This window comes from Tympanuchus pallidicinctus, unplaced genomic scaffold (assembly GCF_026119805.1).
Source record: "Tympanuchus pallidicinctus isolate F22 unplaced genomic scaffold, pur_lepc_1.0 scaffold8, whole genome shotgun sequence".
Taxonomy (NCBI): domain Eukaryota; kingdom Metazoa; phylum Chordata; class Aves; order Galliformes; family Phasianidae; genus Tympanuchus; species Tympanuchus pallidicinctus.
Genome location: NW_026294802.1, coordinates 16,995,688 through 17,010,688, shown reverse-complemented (window position 1 = coordinate 17,010,688; position 15,001 = coordinate 16,995,688). Strand labels below are relative to the sequence as shown.

The window sequence follows — 15,001 nt, the reverse complement described above, 5'->3', positions numbered from 1 at the left end:
ACATGCCCACAACTCTTCCAGATCCTGTTCCATAGCAGGAATGCAAGGATTATACCACATATACCAACGATAGCTCAGGCCTCATCCCTGAACTTCATTGTTCTGACTCTCACTTCTGAAATTTGAGTTTCCCTTGCCAATGTAGCCTCTACTTATTAACTCAGCCATAACAAAATTGTTGAGCTTCGCAGCTTTTTGTAGCAGCTAGATCCAAGAAGTAGTTGTGGCGAGCACAGAACTACTCTTTCAAATCTGTAGGTTTTAAAAGGAAGGGAATGTTACCACTGTTTTCTCTGTGCATTGTCACCCCCCATCTCTTTTTTTTTTCCCTTCTTTTTTTCCTAATTGCTTCATGCTATATTCATGTTTCTTACTGTATTGTCTCTTAAGACGAAACATTATTTCCAGGATCTTGTGTTATCGCATATTCCAGAGTAGAGTGAAGTTGAACAATGCCAAATAAGAGAGGTTTGATTTTACAGTGTTTTAAGAACTGCATGATCCTCTGGCAAATTTATAATAAAGGAAACAGGGGAGTGCCCACAGCAGCAAGGGCAGGACAGATAGACACTGCCAATAGTATTTCCAACCTTGTCCTTGGAATCACAGAATTATACAATATCCTGAGTGGGAAGGGACCCATAAGTATCATGGAGTCACAGAACCACTCAGAAATCAGACTGTGCGTCTGAGAGCATTTTCCAGACACTCCCTGAATGCCATCAGTTTGGGGATGTGACCACTGCCCTGGGGAGCCTGTCCCAGTGCCTCATCACCTTCTAGTGAAGAATCCTTCCCTGAAAGCCTTCCTTGCCAAATCGCTCTAATGTTTTGGTACTGTGCAGCTAGATTTATTTTTTATTCTTTGCTATATCTGACCTAAGTGTCATTTGATACGATTTAATCCAGTTATTTTTAACCTTATTCAGAAGGTTATTCAGAGCAGCTCATTCCCTTCCTAGTCACAACTGCCTATTTTAAAAATGATACCATTACTACTTAGCAATTTCTTCTTTATTTTGAATTATCTCAGCTCTTTACATTTTTTCCTCTAGTCTAGTTGCCCAAAACTCATGATCATTTTTATTGTTCTGCTCTGATCTTTCTTTAATTGATCCATATTGGCAGCTCATGGAATTTTATGCTTATTTTATACATAGTTCCTTCAACTCAAAGGTTAAGGTTACTTCTATTTGCCTTCTCGTATTGAAATTTTTAAAAATACAGATACCTGTCATTTCTTATGCTTCAGAAGCTACATTTGGTAAAGTTCTGAGGTCAGAAATACCTCCTTCGTACGTCTGTTAGACTTATGGTGCAGTTAGAGGGCTATTGGCAGGACAAGTACCCTTCTGTGATTGTGTGAGGGAATCTGCAGAGAGAAAAGTGATACCGACTGACAAGAAGGAGACAAGCCTTAAGACAGAGAGATGGGATCCTGCAGGAGAAAACAAATTTGGAGAAATTGCTCGGATATATATGTGTAAAGGTGGAAAGAGAGCTGTTTTAGAATATCATGCTGCAAGCATTGGGGTTTGTTTTTTTTCCTTTCCTCTTTGAAAAGCAGCATGGCAATTGTAGACAGTACTGCAATGAGATTATTGTAGGGAAGAAATTAAGCAGTTTTGTTGCTGAGATAATAGCACATCCTTCAATAACTACTAGCAAGAACATAGATAAGTATGTGCTGTATAACTTTAATACCATTTATTTCCTAGCCAGTTCACTGCTATGTTCTCATATTTGAAAGAGATCTTGCCTGAGTATATATGTATTTGCACAGAAATAAATGTGATGTCTCTATAAAGTTACACGAAATGATTCAAAACACAACTTTCCTTCACTACTTCTACTGCACGTATTAGAATTTCTATATTTTAAATATCAGGAAGGATAGCCTGTGGAGTATGAATAATTATAATTCCTTAGGTGGTGATATTTTGAAAAAGTGTTCTGTAGTTTGGATGATTTCTAATGTCTAGTACTGTAGCTCTAATGGAATTTTTCCCCAGTTTTAAAATATCTTTTCTAGTATTCCAGGGGCCGGCCTCTTTTGTTTTTAAGCACGTTCCTCACAAAAATGTTTGAATTATAATTTATAGAGCCCTGACTGCATGAGCCATATTAAATTTTTTCAAAGGTCTTACCTAATGGAATTGTAATTTTCCAGCCAAGAAAACTTTGTTATAGAAGAAAAGTTCTAATTATAGTGCTTTTATATAGAAGTATATAGAAAGAATGGGATTATTAAGTAAAGTGGGATTTTGTCTTATTTTTCTTTTCAATTTGCATTTTTACTCTTTCCCACACAAGAGAATAAAATTGATTGCTGTAAGCTTACCAAATGCATTAGTTTCAGAGTTACAATACGTGAGAATTTCAATTCCACTCCGAAGTTTTATACTGAATAGAAGTACCTGAATAGTGCTGCAGAGCTAGAAAATGGTTTGATGACTTCTGTTCCACATTTGGAACATGAAGGCTCCTCTGCAGCCCTTGGTGACTCAGCCCCTCTATGGAAAGGGAGCAAAATAAAAGATTCCAGAAATCTTTACAGTGTTGCTTCTCTTAATAGATAACAAAGATGTTTGCAGTTTCCTAAGCTGAACAATCTGCCTTTTGCTAGATGAGGACTCTTAAGTGGAATGAACGTTTCTTAATCTATGGAAAAAGATGTTACTATATATTAAGTTCTTCGTTACAGTGGTTACCATGGAGCAAGTGAATTCGGAGGGGAGAATCTTTGTCAGTGTATGTGCTACACAAGATCTTATTTTTGTCAAGTTATAGGAACCTCAAACTTCAGTATCATTCAGCAAACACTTTTAGGATAGTTTCATTACATTGCAACATAAGCAGTCAGATCAAAACTAACATCTCACTTGGTGACATTGGCATTCAAGCAAAGGAAGGCTTGCTTTCTATAACATCTCGCCATATATTCATGTTAGAGACCTGAACTAGGTGAGCAAATCATCCTTGTCCTCAATCGCATTTATCTGAACCATTCAAATACTGAGCTCCATCTGGTGCTGCTTTGCCTTCCCATGTCATACAGAAAGAACCTTATGCCAACAGGCATATTGTGAATGGCAACAACTCTTTAACATTGGGCTAAAGTTTAGGTGTTTGCTTTGTTAGTACATTGTGCCATGAAGAGATGCTGTTTTATTATAACAAATTAGAACAGACAAATCATAATTTGTCCTTGTTATATATTGGCCCTGTTTCAATTAAAGCATATCTAGCAAGTGAAGGGATTTGTCCAGAAACGCATAAAAGATCTAGTATTCCCCTTCTTTGTTTAGAGATACTATAACATATCTCAATTTCATCTTTTGGCTCCAGTTAAGTTCTAATTATGCTACCTATGTTTAAGAAGCATTTAATTTTTTCTGTTTAACATCAAATTTTAACATCAGATGATCTCATTATATATGCAAGTCAAACTACTACGAATCTAGCTTAGCAGAGACAAATAAAAAATCATGTAGATTATCAATTACTAATTTCCTCTCTGTAGTAGACTGTAAAATTTCATTTTCCTGATCAACCTGAAAATGTGATGTGGCGAAGCCTACACAGAATGGATTAACTTTGAATTGTTGTTGTTTTATATATTTAATTATTATTATTATTACTTTTTTTTTTTTTTTTGTAAGAAGTCTTGCACAGTCTGAACATGGTTTGGAATAGGGAAAAAGGCAAATCTACCTAAGTGTAGCAATCTGAATTGTGACCTGAATAGTGTTAATCAAATCTATTTTCACCATCATATTATGCTTTGGAAAAAACTTCCCTTTGGTGGAATAGTGGTGTCATATCTGCAGAGACAGATATTCTGCTATATGCTTTTCTGGATTTCCGAAACAACTTGTTAAATTGTTTACAACCTTTCCATTTATCAGATAATGTGAGTATCTATAGTAAGACTACAGAGTGCAGTCACTGAGAAATTCACTGTGGCTCTCTTATTAAAGGACATACTGATTTTTTGCATAATGGTAAAGAAGAATGGGGAAGCAGCTTACTCAGTGTCTCTGCCAGACAGAATAGTACTGCAGCACTGAATTAAGCAGTTGAAATGGCTTATCAGAAGAGAGTTCCTCAGACTCCTTCCAGATCTAATTATACTAGCAGTAAGATAGATAAAGCACAGAAAACTGGGATGTGAACTGGCAGAGCAGGCATCTGAATTACCCAAACTCTTAGCATTTATAACTGGTAACAACTGTTAATGATTGATGTTCTTCACAGGCATCTTTCCCCTTCATTTAACTGGATCTTGTGTTTTATTTGTTGACTTTTCTTTGCTGGTTAGTTATAAGGAGTTGCTGTCAGAGTGTTCTTCTGAGACCTTCCCTGTCCTGCAGAATAGAGGAAGGCAGAAGTATGAGGGTCTGTGTGTCCTGAACAGTCAGGTTTTGCTAAGTTAGTTTGCTTTGTCACTGCGAATGTTAGAGTCACATCAGCATGGTGTGGCACCTGACCAAATCAGCCCTGCTGATTGGTACATGCAAACACTTCTGCATCCATGTGGAAGATCAGTAATGGCCTTTCTGTCCAGAGTGGCTGTGGTGCCCAGGGAGATTGCAAGGTGTCCATCTGCAGAAATATTCCCCATAACCCACTGTGGATTGAGCAGGGGTTTGGACTTCCAGAAGGCCTTTGCAACTTCAATTATTCTATGCTATGACAAGCACCTTGTTCAGTTCCTCTAGGCTATTTGTATGCAAAAGCTATAATAAGCCTGCCTGCATGCTCTGTGTGTTTCAGTGATTGCTAAGTTTGTGAAATTAACTGTTGGACAAAAAATAAATTGTCTTTTTCTTGCCAAAGCAGTGTTTCTCCAACAAGCCTCTAAAAGCAGATATGAATGTTTGATAGATATTTCATTAAGTGTAAGCACTTTTTTACTTCAAAAAATGATAAATGAGATGTATAAATGTACTGGGAAATTATTGTTTCTACATTTTACACTTGGGATAAATCACAGTGGAAGCTGCTTGATAAGATGTAGTTCAATTGTATGATGTATTTTTCACAGCCTGTGATGCTAAAAGTAAAAAATTGTACTTAAGGGACATTTCTTGGCTAGTAATGCAGTCAAAAAGATTTTATGATCTCAAACATTGCTGTATAAAATATTAACATTTTTCATCTGAAATTACAGTGTATGGCTGATTTACCTCATATAAACAGACAATATCAAACAATGTGTTTCTAAGTAAAAATGCATTCTTCTCAGTGGTTTTATCTATATGCATTTTTAAACATGCAAGTAATTATTTTCATATGTTTATACTATCTTCTCATCCAGAAGAATTAAAATCTGCATCCTGTCATTGTCTGTCAGATGAAATTTATATGATTAGCTATTTTGCCATAGAAATCTTATCCACTTGGGTCAAACTGGTACTCAGTATATAGAAAAAGAATTATCAGGAAATGTTTTATCATTGCCTCACAGTCAGTTCAGTATTTTTAATCCTTTCTTTAGGAAATGGAGTCCAAGTCAGAGAATATTGTTTTCCTGCTAGATTTACTACATTTAAGTTACCTTACTGGGACATTCACGCTTTCCACTTCAAGTGAATACTGGTGACGTTTGTTGGGATTAAAAGCATACTTCTCAAGTTATTTATTGATGCAGAGGGATTTGTATCTCTTTACTGCAGACTGCAAGGTCATTGTTGCACATTAAACTTCAGCAACATCATAGCATTACATTTTTCTTCTGCTCAAGTAAACCACCCTGTTCTTTAAGTTACCCTTCCACTCATACATTCTGTCTACATGAAGGGACATTTGCTAACATTTCCCCTTGTTACTAACTCCATGTCAGCTGCTGCCAAAAATTAAGCACTGTGACAATGACACCTGCTCTGAGTTGGATTAGATGACACACTGCCCAAATGCTGGCAGTAGCCAGCCACCTGCTTGTATTACTAACTCCACTGAAGCTGAACCTCTGGAAATATTTTGCTAAGAAAAGATAAAGCTTTACCCAACATCAAATTTTCATACAAAAATCACAGTAAATTGTAACCTCTTCCCTGTGGCTTCATATACAGTTATTCAGTATTTTATATGTCAGTGTCCTCCTGTGTCAAAATTGTTTCATTAACAGCTTTCTATTTATTAGTTAAGACTTTATTTCTTGAATCTTACTTTCACCTTAACTGCTTTTGTCCGACAGGTCTCCTAAGTCAAAAACTTCTTAACATGTTGAAATGTGAACAATATATTCCTTTTTTCCATCACACCTGTGCTGTGATTGAAAGAATGCATTTGAAAGACATTGGCACTATTATTTAGTAGATTCCTTTGATCCATGAATGTAGAAGTTAACGCATGTGCGTGTCTAATATTTTCCCTCAAACAGAAAATGTATTGAGACTATGTACTCAGTGGTGAGGTATGCCCTTCTGAAAAGTACTGGCAGAACATTATTACTGCTTGTCCAGTTCTGTGGAATTACATTTGTTAATTTATATTTATTTTGGTTCTGCAGAGGAAGGATGATTTAATCAGCTAAAATTTGCTGGCTTTTGTTTTCATCCACTTAATTCAGTTCACATGGCAAATCAGTCTGTGCTGTTAATATACTAGAGTCATTTTCAAAAGCAGTGGAACCTGCAACAGTTACTATTCACTGCTCTGCAGTGAGACATCATATGGAGTTTGATTATAGGCAGAATTGTTATTAGAGGACAGATGTTGATTTTATCTTCTGGCTTCTTATCTGATGTTCTTAACAAAAATGAACTGTTTGCAAGTAACCACAGCACTATTCCTATTCTTTCTTTTTAAGTTACCTTGCTGGGTCTTCCTAATTCAGGCAAGAATTGAGTCTAGTTGTTGGATCTGTTCCAAAATCTTTTTATCTTATTTTACTTTGAAGGTGGGAAAATTCCCAGTCTTTAGTATTTTTTTCTTAAACAATGACAGGGAAAAGGTGTTTGCAATAAATTCTGATTTATTTTTCCTTTTACATTTTTTCCATATAGATAAGCATACACAAATTAGAGCATTGGTTTTTACAGTTGTCTGCCTTGTAGCCTCAAGGCAAATAAATAATTACACCACCCAATTGGAGACACTGTAATTATATCTTTCTTCAAGGTTATCTCCTGTGAATCCCTTTTTCTACTTTCTTAATTTTTAACCTAAAAAATACTGTATTAACGAGAGTCCTACAGTTGTTTTTGTCTTAAAATGACTTGACAACATTAGTAATGAATTTTGAAAGTTTTATTTGTTGCAAAAGAATCTTCAAGAAAGTATTTGAATAAGGACCAATCTCCAGCCCTGATCCTAGAAGGCAGTCTACAAATAATGTAGAATGTAGGCTTTTCAAGAGATGTTCAAAGTCAGCACAATTTTGCTTCCTTTCAGACTAACAATGATAACTTCAGAAAGAGCAGAGCCAGGTCAGTAGTGAATACATATTTTCAAATCCTGCCATCAAAAGAACTTAGAATGCCTGCAGAAATACGTGTGAGTTTGTTAGCCACAACTTAAATTCTCTAAAGCAGCAGTTAACAACACTCTGTTTCTAGACATGAAAGCCTGCTTTCAGAAGAAGATCAAGAACCTGATATTTCTTTACAAGTTTTCCTTGGCCAGAAGTTGCTTATGCTTTTGGAGTTACGTAAATGACCCTTACGTTACACTCTCCCATTACTTTCATAGTGATACTGGAGAAGAATACAGTGCTTAGTTTTTAAGCACATTTGTAGTTGATTTGTTTTCTTTGGGAATACAGTGTCTCTACAGACTTAGTGGTAAAAGACAAAGGTGGTCTTGTCAGAAGAAAGAAATAGCCATTTCTACCTATAATATGTGGCCCTATGGCACTACCTGTACTGTCATATTGCCAGCCATAATATCATGATAAAAGTGATTTATCAGTGAACACAGATAGGGTGAGAATTAATGAATCTCTTATACTGAAATACAGGCCATGGAAACATCTACTTGTGGTTATTAAACATTGGTCTAGTATTTTCAGGAATACTGTAGTTCCAGATCAGCTGAAAAAGGAGGTGAGTGAGCAGGGAGAAACTCGTATTTGTTCAACCAGCATTTCTCTGGAGAAGTGTACAGTTTTACAGTTTTACCATAGAAAATATTTTTTTCTCAACCATTTACAGTAAGTGGCTTGCCCAGGCAGGTTGTGAAATCTTTTCCCATGGAGATATTCAGAACTCAACAGGACAAGCCCTTGAGCAAATGATTAAAATTGACCCTGCTTTAGGCTAAGAGTGAGCACAGATGACCCCGAGAAGAGGCTTCAATTAATCAGTGGTTCTCTGATTATAATAAAGTCTCTTGTCTCACACTATGCATGTTCTTCTTCAAGAAGTAAGTCTGAAATGGCCGATTTATGTGAATGTTGGCGGCCTGGCAATTATCACAAGGTGATAACTGATGACATTGGTGTCATGAGTCAAAGCCAAATACATGCTCCATTTTAAAGTTTGCAAAGTGTTATATTTCATTTTCTGCTCCCTTTATTGCTGTGTTAGTTTTTATTTCTTTATCATCTAGACATCATTTTCTAGCAGATGGCTCATGTCAATAAACAGTTTTTTTATTTACATTTGCAAGCTCAGCAATGTTAACACTGATTTTTGTTTGCATATTCCTATAATGTGAAACTGTGTTTATTTCTCCAAACTTTTAAATGAGACAAGTCTAAAGTCAATTATAAAAGAACAGTGTTCCTCTCAGTGGAACATTATGAAGCCAAAGGATACTAAGGGGTCTAAATACTAATATAACAAAGACAGTTTCACATATTCTATTCACTAAAGTATTTTGTAACTAAGATAGACCTACTGATATTTTCTTTTAGATGCTTTGATTTGCAATTTTCTCCTTAAATTAGGTGAATGTGACACTGTATTAAATTACTCTTTTGTATGGATTGTCCTTTTAGTTCCAATCTTGCTTATCTCAGTCTATCCATATGCTTTCTTTTATAAACACATAACATGAGGAAATTCAAGTGAACTGGATTTGCATATTCATAATTTAGCATCATCATCTCTTCTGAAAATAACTAAGCCTCACAAATTTGTTAGATCTTCTGCGGAAGAAATTAATAAAATAGTATTACAATATCCTGATTTAAAAAATAATCTATATCTTTAAAGGTCTGTATTTTTTTCTCATAGTATTTGGAATCTTTTCATGTTTCTGTGTGAAAATATGTAACATATAAGAAATCAAATCTAGTTAAATGCAAGTTTCACTTGTGAAATAGCTGTTACTGTGACTGTTATACTTTGTATGGCTTAAATTACAATGTGCTGGAAAATGTATATGACATTCATCAGTAAATTTATAGACTGTTTTCAGTCAATTTCCTCCATTTCTCAACTGTTGTTAGTGTGTCAGGACCTTACTAGAAGATTCTTTAGTTCAGTTTGGTTTTCATCTGTGTTGCTTATGAAAAAAATTGCCAGTCTTCTGCTGACTTAACCTTAACCTCTTCGGGAGTGGTTTGCAGGAAATTTTTAGAGCAGCAGTGCATAGTCTTGGTTGTGCACTATCTACTTGTTGAAGTCTTAGACTTAATAATCCCCAGTAAGCTAAAATAACTAAGAATGAATGTGAGGAGCATTTTATATAGTACAAAGTCTAAAAGACTGGGAAAAAATTCCCTATACAGTAACTAGTCCTTAAACTAACAAATTTCCTGCCTGATTTTCTCTGTCCTCACATTTTCCTTCTCTCATACTTCACTTATTTCCTGGTTATTCCTTGCATTCGGCCTGTCTTAGTTGTCTCTGTTAGTGTGATCCATTCAATTGTTGTAAGCTGCACAGAATGCAGATTTTCACTAGAATTTGTACAATTCCTCTTCCAATATTTATATGTGAATGTCTGTGTTCTCAATAAGAGCAGTTTCAGCCAATGCTGTTGTAGTTTTCCTGAAAAGCACTATTTCTCCTCCTGAGAGCAAATAAACCTACATTTTTCCCCTTCTCTAAACTGCACGTTCTCTGCTCATTGCTGGACAGCCTTCTATTAGGTAACTGTTTGAATGTGAATATGCTATGTAAAACTCTCTTGAAAATACATACAACCCATAGGAAAGAAAATAGTACAGAGAAAAGAGTTAAAGATCTCCTAGTGGCAATCATGACCCTAAACTGTCATTGACTCCTGGCAATAAATTTGTGCTGGGGGTGGCATCAGGCATCCTTTTTCCTGCTAACTTTAGTTGTAACATTCAAATTCTTGGAGCCGAGAGTGAGAATGGAACCCATGACACTGTTGAATTTCATTATATGTCCATGTCATTAAATTTTTCTTAATTGCCAGATGTGTCTCCATTATATGACTCAAAAAGAGACATCTGTGTCATGATGAGCACAGAAATCAGGTCAATTAGCAGAAACAGATCCAAAGTTGCCATTTTAGTTTTAGCTGAAGCTAAGGGCCAACTTTTTTCCCACCCCACACTTGGGTAACCCACAACTCCATGTTAACCTCCCATCCTTGTCCTCTTTTCCATATGAAGGTAATACTTGTACAGGCTGGAAGGAAGTCAGAACGTGGCTCTCAGAAAACCAGAAGGAAAATAAGTTGATAGCATTTCAATAGAACAACACGTGGTTTGGGAAGAGTCGGGAAGTGGGAGGGCTGCCAAAGGCAAGAATAGACATTTTTTTCTTATCTGAAGAATTAAGCTCTGGTGGCTGTTTTCTTTTTCTTTTGCAGTCATCTCTAACAAACAGTGACATCATCTTTGTGAAGTTGCATGCGCCTTGGGAGGTCCTGGGCAAATATGCTGAACTAATGAATGTAAGAATGCCGTTCAGGTAGGTGTAGTTGTATTTTGTCTTCACACTTTACTGTAAAGCTAAAGTAAAAAATAACAGCAGAATGCACATGGAAGGCTTGCCTATATGGTACCACACACTCTTAGAAAATATAAATGGAGTGTCATACGTACCATATTCATTGTTCTTTCTTGTTAATGTCTGCCTGAGATTTCAGTAGAGTATTGGTTTGAAATTAAGGTGAGCAGTAGCAGTGCAGCTGTTTTCATGGGGTATTCTATCCTTAGGCCCTTTAACCCCTTCACTGCTGGAGCCCCCTGCATACTTGTGCGCTGCTGTTTTTTAAATGGACATTTCATTGAAATCAATGGGAGGTCAAGAAGATCCAGGTACGTAAGGCAGCACAGAAGTGCATGTCTATTGGACGTATCTGATATGTTCAGCACCTGCAAAATTTCTGCTTGTATAATGCGTAAGTTCAGAAATGCAGATTATGAATACGTATCACTTCTAGTAGGAGCACAATTCAGGCTGTAAGTGCTTTGCCTGTGGAGAAAATAAATTTGATTGAATGCCACTGACAACCAAATTAATTTCACATCATCATTCAGATTATTTTGGCCATTTTTAAATATTATTTGCATGTTGGGCTATGGAATTTTTTGTGTAAAATATCAATTTTACTGTGCTGGCTATCAGAACTGTTAGAATAGCTTGAAGACTTCAACTCGAACTACCAAAATCCATGAACTGAGAGGACTTGATTTTTCTTTTAATTAGCAGGGTTTACAGTTGCTTAATTCCATTCATTTTAGTGGAATTACTCCTGAGCAAGATAAAGATCAGACCCAGAATATTCAGCTAGTGAGTTGATGTCTTTGCAGGATTTCTATTCCTATTTCCTTCTTGCTTAAGGACAAAAAAAATGCCTCTAGTATGACACAAGCTCTGTACTGTTAAGAACATTTTAGGAAAAGTAGATATGAAGTAAGGACTAAATTGCAGGCTTTTTCTATATGAATTCGGTTTTCTTTTGTTTTTTGTTTACATAGCAAATCTTCAACAGCTCTTTTTTGAGCTTTTGCTGCTAAAGAGAAAAATGCAAAGGCAATCACAAATCATTACAGGATGTGCATGCTCTTTTTTAAAAGCCATTCTAGCCATAGAAACAATTGACTAGGCTAAAAGTGTCCTTTTTCAGCATTTCTTGGCATTCCTTGAGATTAATCTGCCCCAGTAAGAAGATAAGATCTCATGATTAAGAAATACAACAGGAACTCATATTTTAGTTGCTGTGAGCAGTTTGTTCTTTCCTGGTCCCAAGTCCCATTTTTGAGATCCATTTCTCAGCAGATAGAAAATTGGGTGCCATACAAATTATGTATAAAGATGTGCTTCGTGACCACATCTTCATTCTTTTCGTATCTACAGAGAGATCATTATTACTGTCCTGTTAGGCTGGACTAGTCCAAGGTCCGCAAATCAGTGAATAAAATCCTACATCAAAATGGTGGTCCCAAAAAGTGGATACCTCTGAATTATATTTGAAGGAAAATCAAGAAGCAAATGACATCATCAGTAACACTTACTTTTGACCTTTGTCTGCTCCTGCTGATTAGGGCAAGAGATACAGCACTACTCTGTGGAAGATTTGGCCAAAGGAGTCTGTGATCTCTCTAGTGAAGGTCGCAGTTGTGGTCACAGTTGTGGTGTAATAGGCACCTATGAGGAGAACAAGAGCTGCGGAGTGGGACAGAAGGTGGACATCCCATTCTGTATCTACACAGGATGGTTAGGGGCCGCTGCCCTGGGTGATGTGAACCCTACAGGGCCCATAGGAAAGCAGATCATAGAATCATAGAATCACAGAATCATAGAATCACCAAGGTTGGAAAAGACCTACAAGATCATTCAGTCCAACTGTCCACCCACCACCAATAGTTCTTACTAAACCATGTCCTTCATCGCAATGTCTAAACATTCCTTGAACACCTCCAGGGTTGATGACTCCACCACCTCCCTGGGCAGCCCATTCCAGTGCCTGACCACTCTTTCAGAAAAGTAGTATTTCCTAATGTGGCAAGATGACAAGATCAAGAGACTGTGGTCAGCTTGCATCTGATTGTGCACCTTGTCTTCTCACTTGTTCTTCATGCACACCCCCACACAGCTTATTGCACTGACAATAAAAATGAGCAATGCCTATAGAAGGGGCAGAGGGAGTGGTTATATCCTGGGGTGGGTGCTGAATACATACCAAATAACTTATGTAATCTGTATTGTTCCAAGGGATGATGCTCCATCAGTAAACACTGCTCTACATTGGCACTGCATGTGTTACTGGCATATTGCAGCATCAGGCACCATTTCCCTGGCTTTTCTAAATTACTCCCCCTACATTTTATCAAATGCAGTTTTGGTAAATTATCTGGTGGATTTGAGATACACAGAGGATAATTTATCCATCTTTATATTGGTCCTGCAAAATTCTTACAAGTGTTTATGGACTTCTTGGAAATAGACACATCTTTGAGTCCCTGTCTTTCACACATGACAAGTAGCAGAAAAAGAGAAGAAAATGAGAAAAGGATGACCTCCTTGCAATTCAGATGCCACCAGAGTCTGTGTGGCTGCCTGTGACAGTTCTGTAATCTCTCTTTAGTCTCTTCCTCCACCTCTTACAGGCTTCTGTCTTCAATCTCCTTTCCTTCCTTGCTAGTTCATACTGTAACTGACGATGGGTTTTCTTCTCGACTGGCTTCATTTTTGCTGTTCTTCCAGGAGAAAAATCTATTACCTGCACCGCCGATACAAGTTCATGAATAGGTGAGTACAACTCTTTTGCTAGCTCAGTTTATGTTAATTTGGACTTGATCACTAACACAATGGTTAAGGTAAAGCTGGAAGTAAAATTATTAATAGTGTTTCTAGGAAGGTTGGAGGGTGCAATTATGCACTGGGACATCTGCAAAAACAGATACAGCAGAATTACACTTTAAAGGTATTTGCCATGCAAAAGAGGCAATTCATTTTACCAGTGTTGCCTTTTTTAATAATAAGGAGATATTTTTGGATTGATGGAGACTTTTAAGGAAGAATAAGTGCGTTACTGCAAACTCTTATTCTATTTATTTTCAAGTCATTCATTTGTAAGTTTTGGGGGGATTAAAATACCACAGGTACTGCTTTTTTCATTTCCATGCAGCTGGCTTGCTTGTTACAGTAAATGATGTTATTTATTTATTCTTCTGTGAGAATGCTTAGTACTTTGTTGGTAGATAGGAATGTAATGAACCATGTCCTTCACTGATGTGAAGCTACTGAGCTTGAGAAATTAGTACTTTTGAAGAACTTCTGAAGTCCTTTCACTTACTTATTAAATATCTCAAGGTTATATTTGATCTATTTTGTGCCTGACTTTATGAAATAAAAACTTCCAGTGTGCATTTTCTTTCTGATACCTCAGACAATCAAATGAAAATGTCTCCAAAGAGACTCAAAAATGTACAAGTTTGGCAAAGACCAACTCACATTTTAGCATTTAATGCTGCAGTGCTGTTGATGCAGTTTTCAAAAGGGTCTAGCATTTGATTGGCTGTCTCACTCTGAGATCTGTGGAAAGACTCACATGAACTTCTGAGGGAGAAGAATTAGATTTGAAAAATCTGCATATTGGAGAAAACAGCTGTATCACTCTGCAGATAATGTCACTGGATGAACATACATGGGAAAATGAATTATGTATTATCACTTTGCTGCATGAGCATATTAAAAAGCCTTTTCTATATTAAATCCTATCTTACTGTGTTGGTGACGTGAGAGTACCAGCACTGATCTCAAGTTATGGTGTGTGCTTCTTTTACACTAGTAAGCACCCAGTGGGCTCTTTGTGGAGTTAAGACATTTTACGCAGTTGGCATCAGCTGGTAAACAAACCCCGTTCTTCTGAAGTTGGTCAGTGTTCCCTCATTTGCAATCGCCACTTTTCAATGAGTACAAATCACCTGCCAACTTCAGATTTTATTTGGATTTTAGGTAAGGCATGACTGCTTTCACTACAGCAGTAGATTAAAAGGAAGGATTAGGAGAAGATTCTCACATTTATATTTGGCATATGAAATTTCACTTTACATTCATTTTTTCATCAGTCAGCATGTGATTCACAGACAGAATCAAGAGTGCAATTTTTTCTGTGTTTTGGATTT

General features: G+C 36.7%; 1 protein-coding gene across 4 annotated transcripts in view; it reads left to right on the top strand.

The window, feature by feature from the left end:
* Positions 1-15,001, top strand: part of ANO4 (anoctamin 4) — a 168,735-nt gene that overhangs the window by 92,090 nt on the left and 61,644 nt on the right. For 3 of the 4 annotated variants that reach the window (XM_052669028.1, XM_052669027.1, XM_052669026.1), the window contains exons 5-7: positions 10,735-10,835; positions 11,084-11,185; positions 13,578-13,622. In XM_052669028.1, the coding sequence (XP_052524988.1) occupies positions 10,735-10,835; positions 11,084-11,185; positions 13,578-13,622 (248 nt within the window). The remainder of the gene's footprint in view (positions 1-10,734; positions 10,836-11,083; positions 11,186-13,577; positions 13,623-15,001) is intronic. The other variant, XM_052669029.1, reaches the window with a different exon arrangement.